We start from the raw sequence: 13525 nt of genomic DNA on the forward strand, positions 1-13525 counted from the left end.
TCATCATAAGCTCGTGTCCAGTGGAAGCATGGGGAGTTGTGGCAGCTGGATCCTGAATAAGGATTTTCTGGCAAGTTCACATTGGGAACAAGCCAGAGGCAAGCACTAAACTGGACGCAGGAGAGCTTCTCCCTACATGGCCTCCCTGTGCTGGGCCAGTGGCTGGGGCCTGCTGGAGAGAAGCAGGAGGATGGAGCACAGCTGAGGCAGCAAGGAGCTGGTCCCATGGCTGCAGGGGAGGCTTCCCAAATGCTAAGCTCAGCAGTGTCCCAGCCTAAGGGTTACTCCCCTCCGGAAGGACAGGCTTCTTCCTAGAGCACAGACATGTACGTGCTGGTTGATTTATTTACTGTGCTTGTTTTTTCAAATAGCTGCCAGCATAGGGTTAGGTCTTCTGTGCTTATCAGGATGAGAGATGAGAAAAGAGATTTAAAAAAATGTGCTTGGGATTTCCTGCTCCCAGTCCCCATTTGTCACTCCTGTGACAGCAGGGCTAAAAATACCCTGTTCAGCACGAGGACTTGGAGGCTGGAAGGAAGCCACTCATCAGCACGAGCTCTGCCCTCCCAGCACAAAGCCAATGGTATTTCTGGAAGCGTTTTTCTCGGCATTTAGCTGGGGCCTTGCTCAGTGCTGGAAGGCAAATGAGAGCTGGGGCTTTAGTTGAGGTTTGAGGACTCCTTTGAGCCCTCAAAGTGCAGAGATGTTGGGCAAGAAAGCACAGAGAACAGGAGCGGCAGCCAAAAGGACAGAAGAACAGATGAGATGAACAGCAAAGGAAAACTTCCACCCAGCATTTTTTTGAAGTCACCAATCTGGAGTGGCACGGTTGGAAGGGAAGTGCTGACAGGAGCTCCTTTTCTTCTCTGGAGTCTTTAAATGAACAGGGATAGTGAAAAGAGAAAGTAATGAAAAAGGGAGGAATAGGCCCTGTAGGAGTAGGATGACATTCTAAGCAGAAAGGGTGAGAAAAGGAGCAAAGGATGTCTCATGTCAAGTAACACATAGGAAAAGAAAACAACCAGAAGGAGGAAAAGTGCCAGAATAGAGCAGAAGAGGTGGGATTCTGACAGAGAAGGACATCGTAGAAAATAAACCAAGAAGAAAAGTCGGACATTATAGAAACAGTTGAGGAGCCAATGGAAAAGAGCAACGCTGGGGAGGAGAACCTTCAAAATACCACCTGACAAGGTATCAGCAGAGATAGGGGGACTTTGCAGCATTTCTCCAGCCATGTACTTTTCCCCCTTCCCACTGGGGCTCTCAAATGCAGCCAATTTCCTCCCTCACACTCTCACAGCCCCCCAGGGAAGCACACACAGACACAGCACTCACCTGGTTTTTCTGAGACTGACAATCTGTAACACAAGGGTTCAAAAATGAGGGAGAGGATGGCGTGTTAAATGGAAGCGGTCTTCTCTAAAATGGAAAGCACTTTCTCTAAAAGCCACCGATGGGTACAAGAAATCCACTTAAAACATATAACCAAATGTTATTTAATATCTTAAAAAGTAACACAATCCAAAATGGATATTTCACACAACACTACATAAACAACATGAACACAATATTACCATATGGAGGGACTTTCAAATATAGACTTACAAAAATCCCTGTCCTTTTTTCCTTTAAATTATTATACTAAGCATGACAAGTTATCATCATTTACAATATGGTACACTGACACAATAAAAACCATGTTACAAATGTGCTGTTATAAATCAGTAACGTTAGGGAAGACATTTCATGAACCGTAATTATTTCATATGAAATACTATACAATATAAACAGAACATCCATCTTGGATGACCTTTACAGCAACCAGAGACCAAGTAATTTTTAATTTTTTTTTTTTTTTTTTTTTTTTTTTCTTCAGTGCAAACACATTTATACAAGGCAGTCTTGGCTGCAAAACTCCCTTCTAGCATACAGTAAGTCCCACTTGCATTTATTAACTCAGACCTAATGCAACAGCCACATTCAGTCACTCACAGGAAGTTACCTGCAGAATTACCATCCCTTTCAGCACACTTCTCCACACACCAAGGTAACCCCTATGCCAGCTCTCCCCACAGCCGGGCACAGGGCTGCTGCCCTCCATCAGGGATCTCTTCCAGCTCCAGGTGTGTGCGTGCGGCCTTCTGCTCCTTTATTGTCTTGGGGGAAGGAACATGGAAATCCTCAGCTCAGAACTGAGCTTCAATGGAGTTAGCAAGCAATTCCGCTCTCTGTGAGAGGGGGGAAGTGGGGAGTGACTGCCAGATTTACACCGTGGGGCTGCAACCAATGCTCGGAGCCACTATAAGAAGTGCGAGTCCCGGATTCTTCTAGCACCAGCCTGGCTTTAGTTGGGTCCTGCGTGCCATGCAGCTCTCTGATGCAGTATCCATGTACTTTACTTATGTTGGGGGGGAACGCTTTAGATATATACTTTGTTTTCTTTTAAAGAATTATGTAAAAAATAGAACTTTTCTCTCTTAATACTGTACAGCTTTCTTCAGAAGAGCAAAGAGAATTGTAAACTGTGCGGGTGACACCAGATCAGGAGTGCTATTTGCTTCCTCAGCACCACTTGAACAACTGTGTTTAGGAAAAGCTCTGGGAAATGTATTTGAAAAACACATTTTTAATTAAAAATCCTGTTCCTAGACCCTCTGCTGGCAGTACTTGTGTGATTGGAACTGTTTGGCACTCCTCGTCTGAGAGTCCCCGCAGGACCACACAGCAGCCCCTCTCTTAAACCGACCGTGTGAAAACTTCAGACTATCAACACTTTGGTTAACTAAGAAATTTTACTGGAATGACTTTTGAAAAGAAAGAAGGAAACCAGTTAATAATTTTGTCCAGAGATTTCAGCCTTTGTCTTTTTTTTTTTTTTTTTTTTTTTTTTTTTTTTTTCAGCATGCCCTGACACAAGATGGGGATGGTGCCACCCACCTGCCTGCCTTGGCTGAACCACACGGAAGGCTCCAGGGCCAGAGGGCATGATCTGGGTGCAAAGCATGACCTTGGCTTCCTCATTCTCTGCTGTAAGAATGACTGCTCTGGCAAGCACTAGGCTGTGGTTTTCATTACAATATTTCTTTCCTGATATGTTTTAAAGTCAAGCGAGCATCGCTGCTTGTTTTACGGATGTTTTACAATGATGCAGAGTCAAATGGATGACCTCTTACGATTTTTAACTGAACTATTTTAACAGCTAAATTAGCTCCGCTGATGACCATATATTAACCTGCACTGCGATAATGGCACTAGGTTTGCTGAAAGAGGTGTTCATAAATCGGGGCTTGTATATAAATATGATCTGCTTAAGTTCAGCCGCCACTTTCTTCCTTTGGTTTTTGGAAAACCTTTTTTCCCTTCTGAAAGGTGGCTTGTTGCAACTGGCTACTTCCAAGGCCGGCTTCATTTTTCTTGGGAACTTGGCCATGTTCTTTGAACAACAGGCACATACCTCAAGCAGGGTCCCTAATGCTGCTCCCAGCAAAGTCAGTTAAGAGCTGCTGCTCATTTCTACAAGAGTGAGTGGTTCTGACGTACATGCTCCAGAAACCAGAGCACATATTGCTGTTCTAACTCTTGCCAGTTCCGAGAAACCATGACCTGACCTGTTGGCAAAAGGAGGCAGAATAGGGCCCAGCATATTTGCAGGCTGCCAAGAAAATACCCGGAGCGTCTTCCCCTAAAACCCCACACCCTCAATCATATTTCACAGACTGTAGATGTTCCTAATTTGCTCAGTTACATACACATTTTCAAGTTCTACCAGGCAGAAATTGTAGCAGTAACTGGGGAGAGGATGGGAGGGTTCAGCCTCCCTTTTCACTGTTATCCAAATTATGCAGCCTTGTCAAAGTCTTACATGACTCATCTGAAAGACAGATTTTTAATATTGTAAAAGGAAATCGTGGCAATGGAAACACGATGACTTCATACGCAAGCATTGACACACAAGAGAACGCCATGAGCTAATGCTTCAAAGTTTTTAACCTTGCTTTGTACAACAATACGCTTTTATGTTGCTGCATTTCATCAAATTCATGGAGGTAGTTATATGTGTAAAAAAAATTACCATAAAAGTAACATGTTGTATTATAATAATACATATCAAGTGTGCAAAATGCCGACAGATTTGTGTTGACCCTTTACAGTTGAACACAACACAGATTCAACCTAATCTAACTCTGTAAACCTTTAAATCGATACATTAGAAGAATGATAGATAAGCAACCACGTAATACAAGGCTATGATTTCATCAAAGGATTAGGGTGACATAAAGCACTCAAGCTCCACTCTCGTGGTTTTGTTACCAGAACCTCAAGATGGAATTTCCTTATATTCCATTGTTGATTTTTAAAGAAAAAAGACAGGAAAAAAAAAAAGGGAGAAAAAAAAAAAAAAAAAGCAATTCAAGATTAGAACGTTTCTATTTGAAACTTCTGTTTACATTCCATATTCCAAGAGTCACATTAATATTGGTACAATGCCACGTCAACATTAATATGACATTTATGTTGTCTGCTGGTCTCTGGGAACTTTAGGAAACTACATACTACAGTTTGTAGGTATGTACTGTCATATTTTGTTGGAACTATGTCTTCTGTACAACCAGCTGCCTGCATAAGTTCTGATTACTTTATGACAAACACTTCTCCAGAAGATAAAATTTGTTCTTGCTCCTCACATTCTAATACTGCCATTTGTACTTCAGATCATCGGCTGTAATTATTATTATTATTTTTTTAAGTTTTGACATTTTTATTTACTGAATGGATACATACTACTGATATCAGAGCTTGCCTCAGAAAACAAAATCACAGTCAGCTACTGCACAGTATATGACAGCTCCCCACAAAATCTCTGACTCTACAGTTCGCATGGAGTAAGCACGGCTGGAGTTACATATTGAATAGTAAGATGCGTCATGCAAAGCGCTATATGGTCATTAGAGCACATCTTGGAAGGTATGATAAGGCAGAAGGCTAAAGGCCAAGTGACTTTGATAACCAACCAAAAGCACAATAATTTCCTTCATGTGCACCAAAAGGTCTTATTGCTCCTGTGAAATGGAATTTGTACACTGAAACCAAGGAAAGCAGACCTGTGCATTTACTGGCTACTGGAGATGTTCTTACAGAATTAGAAACTGGTCGCATCCAGTTAGAAAGCCGGCTGGTAAGAAAATGAACTCATATCCAACTGCATAACATAAGGCTGAACCTTCAGTGAAGACTTCTGATGAGAATATAGAACACGAGTGAAGCTCAAATGACTCTGCGTACAGAGTAATGCATGTCACCAGAACCTGATGAAAAGACTGGTTCTTAGTATGTACAGTTGGTTTTAATACCTGTGTACTACAGGAGCTAGACAGTGGAAATGTCTCTCTTCTATTCAACAGTTTGGACTGCTGAACGATTTAATATCTTTGTTATTCTTCCACCAATTTGTCTGTTCTGACAGAAAACGAAGACAGAATTAATTTTGAAGTCAGTTTGTTGCACTACCAGGTTGTATGAGGAACAGAGCAGAATGTGACCCTACACCTCAAAATTATTTTTGAAGTTCAACTATCCCTAGAAGTTACTCTGCAGTAATTAGCATGGCACAAATTACTCCAGAGTAACAGTTTCGGGGAGAGCAATTAGGATAAACCATACTTACAGAATTCAGTTTTCTACTGCCCACCATACGGACACATTTAATTTCTAGAAACTAAACATGTCCATAAAATGCTAAATTGCAAATAACATCCACTGAATAAAAAGGCCAGAAGTTTATAATTCTCTAAATTTTGTTCTCTGATAATAACTACACTGTATGCTATTTTTTAATAGCCTAATTTAGGCACTCTATTTAATAAGCTACATAAAATAGATTTATGTCCTTCCACTAGAAAGAAATCAGTTCTTCAGGCCATACTTGTCATTTATATCATAAAGAATATTTTTGTTCAAAGAAATCAGATTTTTTTCTGGTTCCTGCGTTAATGGCAAGATGCAATACCAGAAGTGACACGAAAATCAGATTATCTTTTTAGAACACTTTACGTAAACTGAAGATATTTCCTATATTTTGTGTCACTTCGCACCGCAGCTCTGCAACAGTTATAACTTCCCCTTCCCTCCCCATTCCCCCTTCTACGCAAGGCCTACCACCCCCATTTGTGACCGCGGAAGGTCATGCAGCAAGCTTCTCTCATACACGAGCATCTCTCATACTTCTGAAACACAAAAGGGAAAGCCGTCTCCCTCCCCAACCTCCACAATCTAAAAAAAGAACCTCTTCTTATTCACTTCAACAGGTATTTGCAAAATTGTCACCAAAACGCACAGTGGAAATGACTGATCGGTACCGATAATTCGCAGACAGAGCCGAGGTCATCACTCGTCACGTTTGGCATCATTTTTCCTCGCGGTGATCCTGGCTGGTCACTGTCAGCACTGGCTCAATTTTTGAAGGAAACCAACTCTGCAGCAGAGTTTAGCTTCTGACCAGGGGCATCACACATCTGTGGCATTTTTTTTTTAAATGAAGTTGGCAACTGCATGGACATTGAAAATGCAGATTACACTTACAGTGTCTAGACTTTCATATATGTGCTCAGTTACAATTAAGTGAAGCAAAAAGTGTACATATTATCCCTACTGCTATTCTGTTGCTACAGAGCCGCAAATGTGAAAAGCAATACCTCGAAAGAAAGATTTATTTGTTGCCCCTAGTCTACATAGCAGCACAGTTTAAGTAAACACTAAAACTGTGGTTGAGATGCTTTTTTTTTTTTTCTTTTTTTCTTTTTTTTTTTTCTCCAAAGATGTAAACATCAGTCCCAGTGTCGTAAACTTTGCTGTATGGGATAAGACAGAAATTCTGAGGCAGGCTGACTATCAGACACTAGTGACAGAAGCTTGCAGGCAGTTAGCTGGTTTCTGCAGTTTCTCAGCTTCGCTTGTCGGCGGGTCTGCGGTGGCTCGGAAGCTGAACGCTGGGCCTGCACCGCCGTGTGCTGGGCTCAGAGCAGGGTTCTGACGTCTGTTGCTTTCAACAATGCTCGAAGTGTTGGATGCCAGGCTCTCCCGAGTACTAGAACGGAAAAGAAATATATATATACGCACTCACATATGACATGCCGATATATCTATCGACCAGGCAGGAAAGGAGAATAGAGTGTTTTATAATAGGCTTCCTGTGTTTGTATGCAATGTCACATCAATAAACCATCTCATTTTGACAGCTCACATATGTTCCTCCAGAACGGGTTCCAGCAGAACTCAGCAGTAGCCGTGCTGTAACACAGGGACAGCACTAAGCAGAGCTGGAGCTGTCACACGGGGTCTGTAAACCAAACCACTGTCAAGTATCTGGATTTTTACTCAAAACATACCTTCTATTTTATTTTGTGGAACGTAATTTTCTTCCCTGGCTTGTCCGTTTTTGTACAAAGTAACTTCATCAAATCAGCTCTGTGAATATGTACAGCTAGGAGAGGAACCTTGCAGCACAACTTGCTTTGTCACTCAGGTAACAGACCGAGTTCCTGTAGTTCTAACAAATCCTTTGTCCATGGGAGTGACAGCACACTTAGCACTTTCAAAGACTACACAATACATCTCACCAAGAATGCAGAAGAGTCTATATTTTAGTCCACAGCTTCAAAAAACTCATCCATATGCTAAAGCTAGATTTCAGCACTACCACTCTTTTTGTTCTCTTTCTACTCTTAATCTCTAAATCATGTTTTTCCATGCAGAAAGAGATTTGGTTTTCAAACCAAGGCATGTGGATCCTGGTTATGTATAGCCCCACTTCTTTGCAAAATGACATCACGACTTGCCAAGGACATGTTTCCTGAGTCCATTTAGAGTACTACTGGGTGTTAAATGGGCACTACAGCCAAAGGTACTGAGGACAGAGGGAGGAATGTGTCAGTGTGTGACACAAGGGGAAAAAGAAATGTTTTGTTTAGCTGTAGTAATAAATTTAGCTGTAAGTCATCTTAAACTGACAACTAAAATGATGCTTTTAGAGAAGCTCTTGTAGATCTTTTAAAATCAATCAAAATGGCACTGATCATCTGCCAATTTCTCTCTTGTTGTAAGCAGTTCCAAACAGCTATGATGGGTGACACATGCACTGAGCTGCAGTGACATAGGCTGTGCTTTCAGTCTTTGATTCCTCTCTTTCTGCTTACAATCAAGAAGAGATGCAACCTTTCCTTTCTGAAGATCATTCAGTATTGTATCCTTCTTAAAGGGACCACCAATTTCACATTTTCAAACAATTTCAATTCCAGTGTTACAAACTGACCATTACGACATCTACAGGTAACGACTGCAGTGAGTTCTGTATGCAGAGTAATGCCAAAATTAGCTCCTTCCTTAGGTGACAAAAGAACAGCAGTATTATATAAGCCCTAAAAATAAAGCAATAAAATGAATACGGTGAGCTAATGGATACCTTATACCACCTGTATAAATGCAATGAACAAAATACTGAGAGGCTGTCTTCCAGACAGTGATGTTTTGATGAATTTCATTCACAAAACACTTTTGAAGTCAAATGACCATTGCAAATCACATGAAGTACCCACCTCTCATTAAATACCCTTTTTCTTTCAGTGTAGAACTGCTAACTCTGATTCCCCAGGCAACACTGCGTGACCAAACAGCACCACAGCCCAGCAGACACAACCCCAGAGGCGCACATCAGCAGAGGCCCAGAGTATACTTGAGAGATATCACCAGATACAGGTGCTGGTTTTATCCTCTTCCCAAGGCATCTGCTAATGGATGCTGTCACAGCTAGGTGAATCTTACCAGACGGATGCTGGACAGTGGTTTTACATTTCCTGGAGAAGGGCTGTGGAGTACATTTTTTGTTAAAAGGTAGGCAAGTAATAACAGAAAGGTAAATATAGCCAGAGAGTCCAAATCAACCTCATCTTCATTTGTTTTTATAGAGTTATATCGAGGAGTGACCAGAAGAAAGCAAAAGCATCCAATTTAATCATCTTGATGCAAAACTCATGACTTGGATATTTAAAAGCCTTTGAAATATCCAGACTTACACTGGCCTTACGAAACAAATATACAGAAAAAAAAGTGCCTACAGAATGTGTTTGGTTTTTTTTTTAATGTAAAACCTTACTTTCTGTGGCCTTGCAAAAAGAAAAGAATCATAATTAATAAAATTAAAACACACCGTGTAGAACATGATCATTATTAAAAGCTGCTAATCTGTTTCCCTTTTAATCTTAACATAAGCTGAATCCAGTAAGCTCACAACGTTCTGTTCCCTTCAATCTAAGTTCAGGTTGAACTTCAACAGAGATTTTAGCCTTTCTGCAAATAATTAGGGAAGAAAATGTCTGACTTTGCACTAACCAGAAAAGCAAGCTTATATTCAGTTAGCACGCATCTAGCAAAACTAAGAACTAATTTTTATCCAGTCAATATCTTGTCCTGGAGATGAAACACATTGAGCAGAGTAGGATAGGCTGGGCAAGCAGTACCAAACATTATATACTTCCCTGCAAAAACTGACTGCCAGTCAGAACTATAGAACTTCAACTTAAAGAGATTACACTTTAAAATAAACAGCACAAATAGCCTCATACAGCAGCTGTATGTGAGAAGGATGCCAAGCATCTACAGAGCAGTAACAACAGCAAAATCAAAATCTTCTTGAATTCCCTTCTTAAAGTTAGATTCACTACAAACGTGGTCATTTTACTCAAATTACTTCAATTTTTTTTTTTACTTAGGAAAAAATCATACATATGTTAGAAATCTGCTCCGGTACTTTGATGTTTGCTGCGTGCTGCAGCAGGCCCAGCAATTCCTGCCTTGTCACTAACATCAAGCAGGAGTAACCATCAAATCCAAAGGAATTTATTTCAGAATGACATGACTTTAACTGAAAAGGAAAATTAGTCCTGTGTGTAGAAGCAAGAAACCCTTCATGTGCCTTTCTGTGAGCTTTTGCAGTAGATTATTAAGACTATATAATTTTGAGGATTAAGAACACTTTTTAAGTTAAAAGAAAACAATTTTCTTTCCTCTAATACAAATCCAGTCTTGGAGGTTTTATTTTTAAACACTGGCAATAAATAATTTAAACCTAAGTAAGACACTATAGGAGAACAAGCATTGTAAATTATTTCTGTGGTTTCAGAGTCATTGTTCTGAACTCTGATGGGTTGCTATCCAGGGCAAACAAAACCAGACAAGCTCCATTCCAGCAGGGACCTAGGATAGCTAAAGTCCAGAGGGAGAAAGAAGAAGGCTCGAGTGAAGGATTTTTAACCTGGAAATGAGAATACCAGAACTTCAGGGTAGGAAACACACCAGGAATTCTCTCCTCACTAAGCCTGTAAGAGTCCAGTTGCACCAAGACTTCTGTAATATCTGCAATCTCCAGGATGGAAATGACTAATCCTTGCCACCACACACAAACGTGGGCTCTTTTCCCAAGCTTCCTAGGCAAGACATCTCTCTCTTTGCTGGTGCAGTACTGGGTCATTTCTGAAGGTAAAATATCTTGAGCCCTTTCAGCAGTGTGGAGGAAACAGCTGTTCCAGACTCATTGGCAATAGACACACTTCCAAAATTTTTGAAGAAAACAAACAAAAAAAGCCAAAACCCAGACTAAACTTTTTTTTTTTTTTTTTCTGGCCTGAGCCAAAGATTATGGCATCTAGTCATGTCTAGTCTTCCAATTAGTCTTGATGAGAAAAAGAAGGGGCAAGTATGCAGGAGCTCATCCCTGCTACTCTAAATGCAAACGTAAGTTTAAAACAGAGAGAAAAAAAAAAAAGATACAGGGAGGTTTTTCAGCCAAATAAGATAATACAGAGTTAGTACCAGTGGTTGCTTACAGTATGGCAGAAAACCATACATCTCAATATCAGATTCCAGAGCTGCAGAAAACACTGTCTTAGAACACGTACATTTGTTTAATACGGCCCTACGTTCTGTTACCAATACACATAAATAACTAAAAATTGAACTTTCTAGACTGTAAAGATGCAATTAATGTGACAGTCCTACCGTGGAGAGTTGAACCCGCTGTCCACAGTAATGCTGCTGCTGTCCATGCTGTCCAGGCGGGCTGAGTGGGTGGCTCTCTGGTTGTTGCTATTTTCTGTTTCTTTTGGAGTGAGAAGAGTGAGATTCTTCTCAAACTTTCTTTGCAGATCTCTCTCTTTTTCCCTCTCCAGGAGCCACTGCATTGTGCCAACATCATCCCTGTTCTTCTCTTCCTCGGCATTTTTGTTGGTTCCTTCCTCTGAGTCATCATCATCAGATACATTGTAGTAGTCAAACGAGGCCTCCTGGTTCCCAGCTGTCTCTTGCTGTCTCTGTGAGACAGGCATGACTTGTGTGACTGAGGTTACTATCGCTTGTTCAAGTTTCTCACATCTGACTGGTAACGTGTCAGAAGGGGTCTTTTGATGGGGCTTTAGCAGGGGCGTGCTAGACTTATGGAAACTATTCACAGAAAGAGTGTTGTGCAGAGGTTTGAAGAGTGTATCCTTGCTAAATATTTCTTTCCTTTTATCAAGGCTGCTTGATTCAGCACTGTGGTGTTGAACCAGCCGTCCGTTTGCAATCACCTCTGGAGTCTGGCCTACAACTGCTGAACCACTGCTTGGGCCTTTTGGGGACTCCTCTTTGTGCACCCCAGGCTCCCTGGGAACATGCTGAGACTGTCTTTCTGAGGGAGTCATTTTTTTGAGCCCATCTGTCCCTGTCAGCGTGTCATGATCCTCTTTGTTCTTTCCCAGTGGTGACGGAGCAGTAAGCACAGTCTCACTGGATGTGTTGCACTGGAAATAGTCATCGACTGCAGATTTTGTTGTGCAGGAGTTGAGCTCACTATACGATGGCAAATTCTCCGTAGGCTTTTGTTCCAACAGACTACAGGAACTGGGGGTTTCTACACTGCCGCTAGCTATTTCAGGGATGCAAGTCTCTTTGTAGCCTGCAGATGAAATCAGAGCCCTTTGATGACTGAGCGACTGAGATGGCCTTAAAGTACTATCATCAATGTAAGTTTGGCTAGTTGTTTGGTCATCTGGGCTACAGCCTTCACCCATGTCTTCAGGAGTGCCTAAAGTAGCTGAGCCCAGAGGTCCCTTGGAGTTATCCATGGATCTAGACCTTTCTTTAGCCTTACTAGACCGCTCATTCCTCGATCGTCTATCCTGTGTATGGCTGTGGCTCCGATGGACCTTAGAGTGGGAGCTTCCCCTGGAAGGTTCAGGAAAAGGCATTTCAGTTCTTCTTTTGGCCAGCTCACCAGACACATCCCATTCTGGTGTCATGGGAAAGTGAGATTCAATCATGCTAGGGTTGCTGTGCATTATAAAATTATCTCCCTTGTGTTCTATTATGAAACAGCCTTCCCGTGGGGATCGAGTCAAGGGATCATAGAACTCATACTCTCTTTCTGCAGGTATATCCAAATGAGAGCCATCTGATGGATCTCCTTTGGATACCCGAGTCTTGCTGTGGGACCTCGATTTCCCATGAGACTTTCTGTGATTCCTACTTTTTTTACTTCGTCCACTGTGGTGAGCTGAAGATCCCGCTTTGCTTCGTTGAGCTTTTTCTTCTTCAAGTTTCTTCATTAGTGCAGTGTGCCTCATGACATTTTCCACAGTCAAATCTGGGTTAATGCGCCTGATAATCTCCATCTCTACCTCTCTAGGTATAGTGGTAGGGGTGTCCTCGTCTCTCAGTGGCCACTCCTCTGGAGGAAACTGGGCAGAAAAATTTGCCAACTGTTTTGTCTTGTCCTTCTTAAAACTTAATCGGAATAATTTGAGTCCGAATTTCTTAGACTGTTTTTCTACATCCTTAGGCTTTGTGAGCGTCTCTGCCTTATAAGAAAAATTGACAGTACTTTTACTTTTCTCAGTGGGTGGGACCTGGCATAATGAAGGAGGACAATACGAGTCTTTACAGTCCTTGGCTGACTTCCTCTGTAGGGTAGATGCATGCATGCTGTGCATGTCTTCTCTGCAACAATGGCAGGAGTCGCAGTGGTTTTTGGGTAGTGTTCGATCCCTGACGCATCCCGAGGTGGAGGGAGTGATAGTCCCTTGTTGTGGAGAGGTACATTGAGACCTGTCAGGTATCCTCTCATCCAAATGGTACCATTTACTGTTAGTTCTTATGAGAGATGGCGTTATAAAGTAAGTCTGCGGGGTTACAATGAAATAACCATCTGGAGTTGGGTATATTTTCCTCTCCCGTACAAGCATATTCAACGTATGTCGAAGGATTTCTGGACTGGGTGTTGGAACCCCTAGAAACGACAGCAAACACATATCAGGGAGTATGTAAACAATATAGTACTCTGGCTCCGTCCCTCCCCTACATAAACCTGTTTTTCTAATATGCAAGCTGGAATATGCTGAACAAACAACTCCAAAGTACTTTGTTAGGCATTCTCTTGTCTGTTTGTTTTTTCACTTATCTCCTACACTTCAAACATATGAATTATTAAGAGAAAGGAGGC

At 41.6% G+C, this 13525-nt stretch overlaps 1 protein-coding gene across 5 annotated transcripts in view; it reads right to left on the reverse strand.

Moving 5' to 3' along the window:
- Positions 1 to 1478: 1478 nt before the first annotated feature.
- The window catches only part of STOX2 (storkhead box 2), a 128100-nt gene continuing 116053 nt past the window's right edge, over positions 1479 to 13525 (reverse strand). For all 5 annotated transcript variants that reach the window (XM_042871391.1, XM_042871393.1, XM_042871395.1 and 2 more), the window contains 2 exons: positions 11050 to 13312; positions 1479 to 7084 (listed from right to left, as the gene is read on the reverse strand). In XM_042871391.1, coding sequence (XP_042727325.1) covers positions 6889 to 7084; positions 11050 to 13312 — 2459 coding nt within the window. In that variant the 3' untranslated portion in view covers positions 1479 to 6888. The remainder of the gene's footprint in view (positions 7085 to 11049; positions 13313 to 13525) is intronic.

This window comes from Lagopus leucura, unplaced genomic scaffold (assembly GCF_019238085.1).
Source record: "Lagopus leucura isolate 7727_CA_CO unplaced genomic scaffold, USGS_WTPT01 Super-Scaffold_100004, whole genome shotgun sequence".
Classification (NCBI taxonomy): domain Eukaryota; kingdom Metazoa; phylum Chordata; class Aves; order Galliformes; family Phasianidae; genus Lagopus; species Lagopus leucura.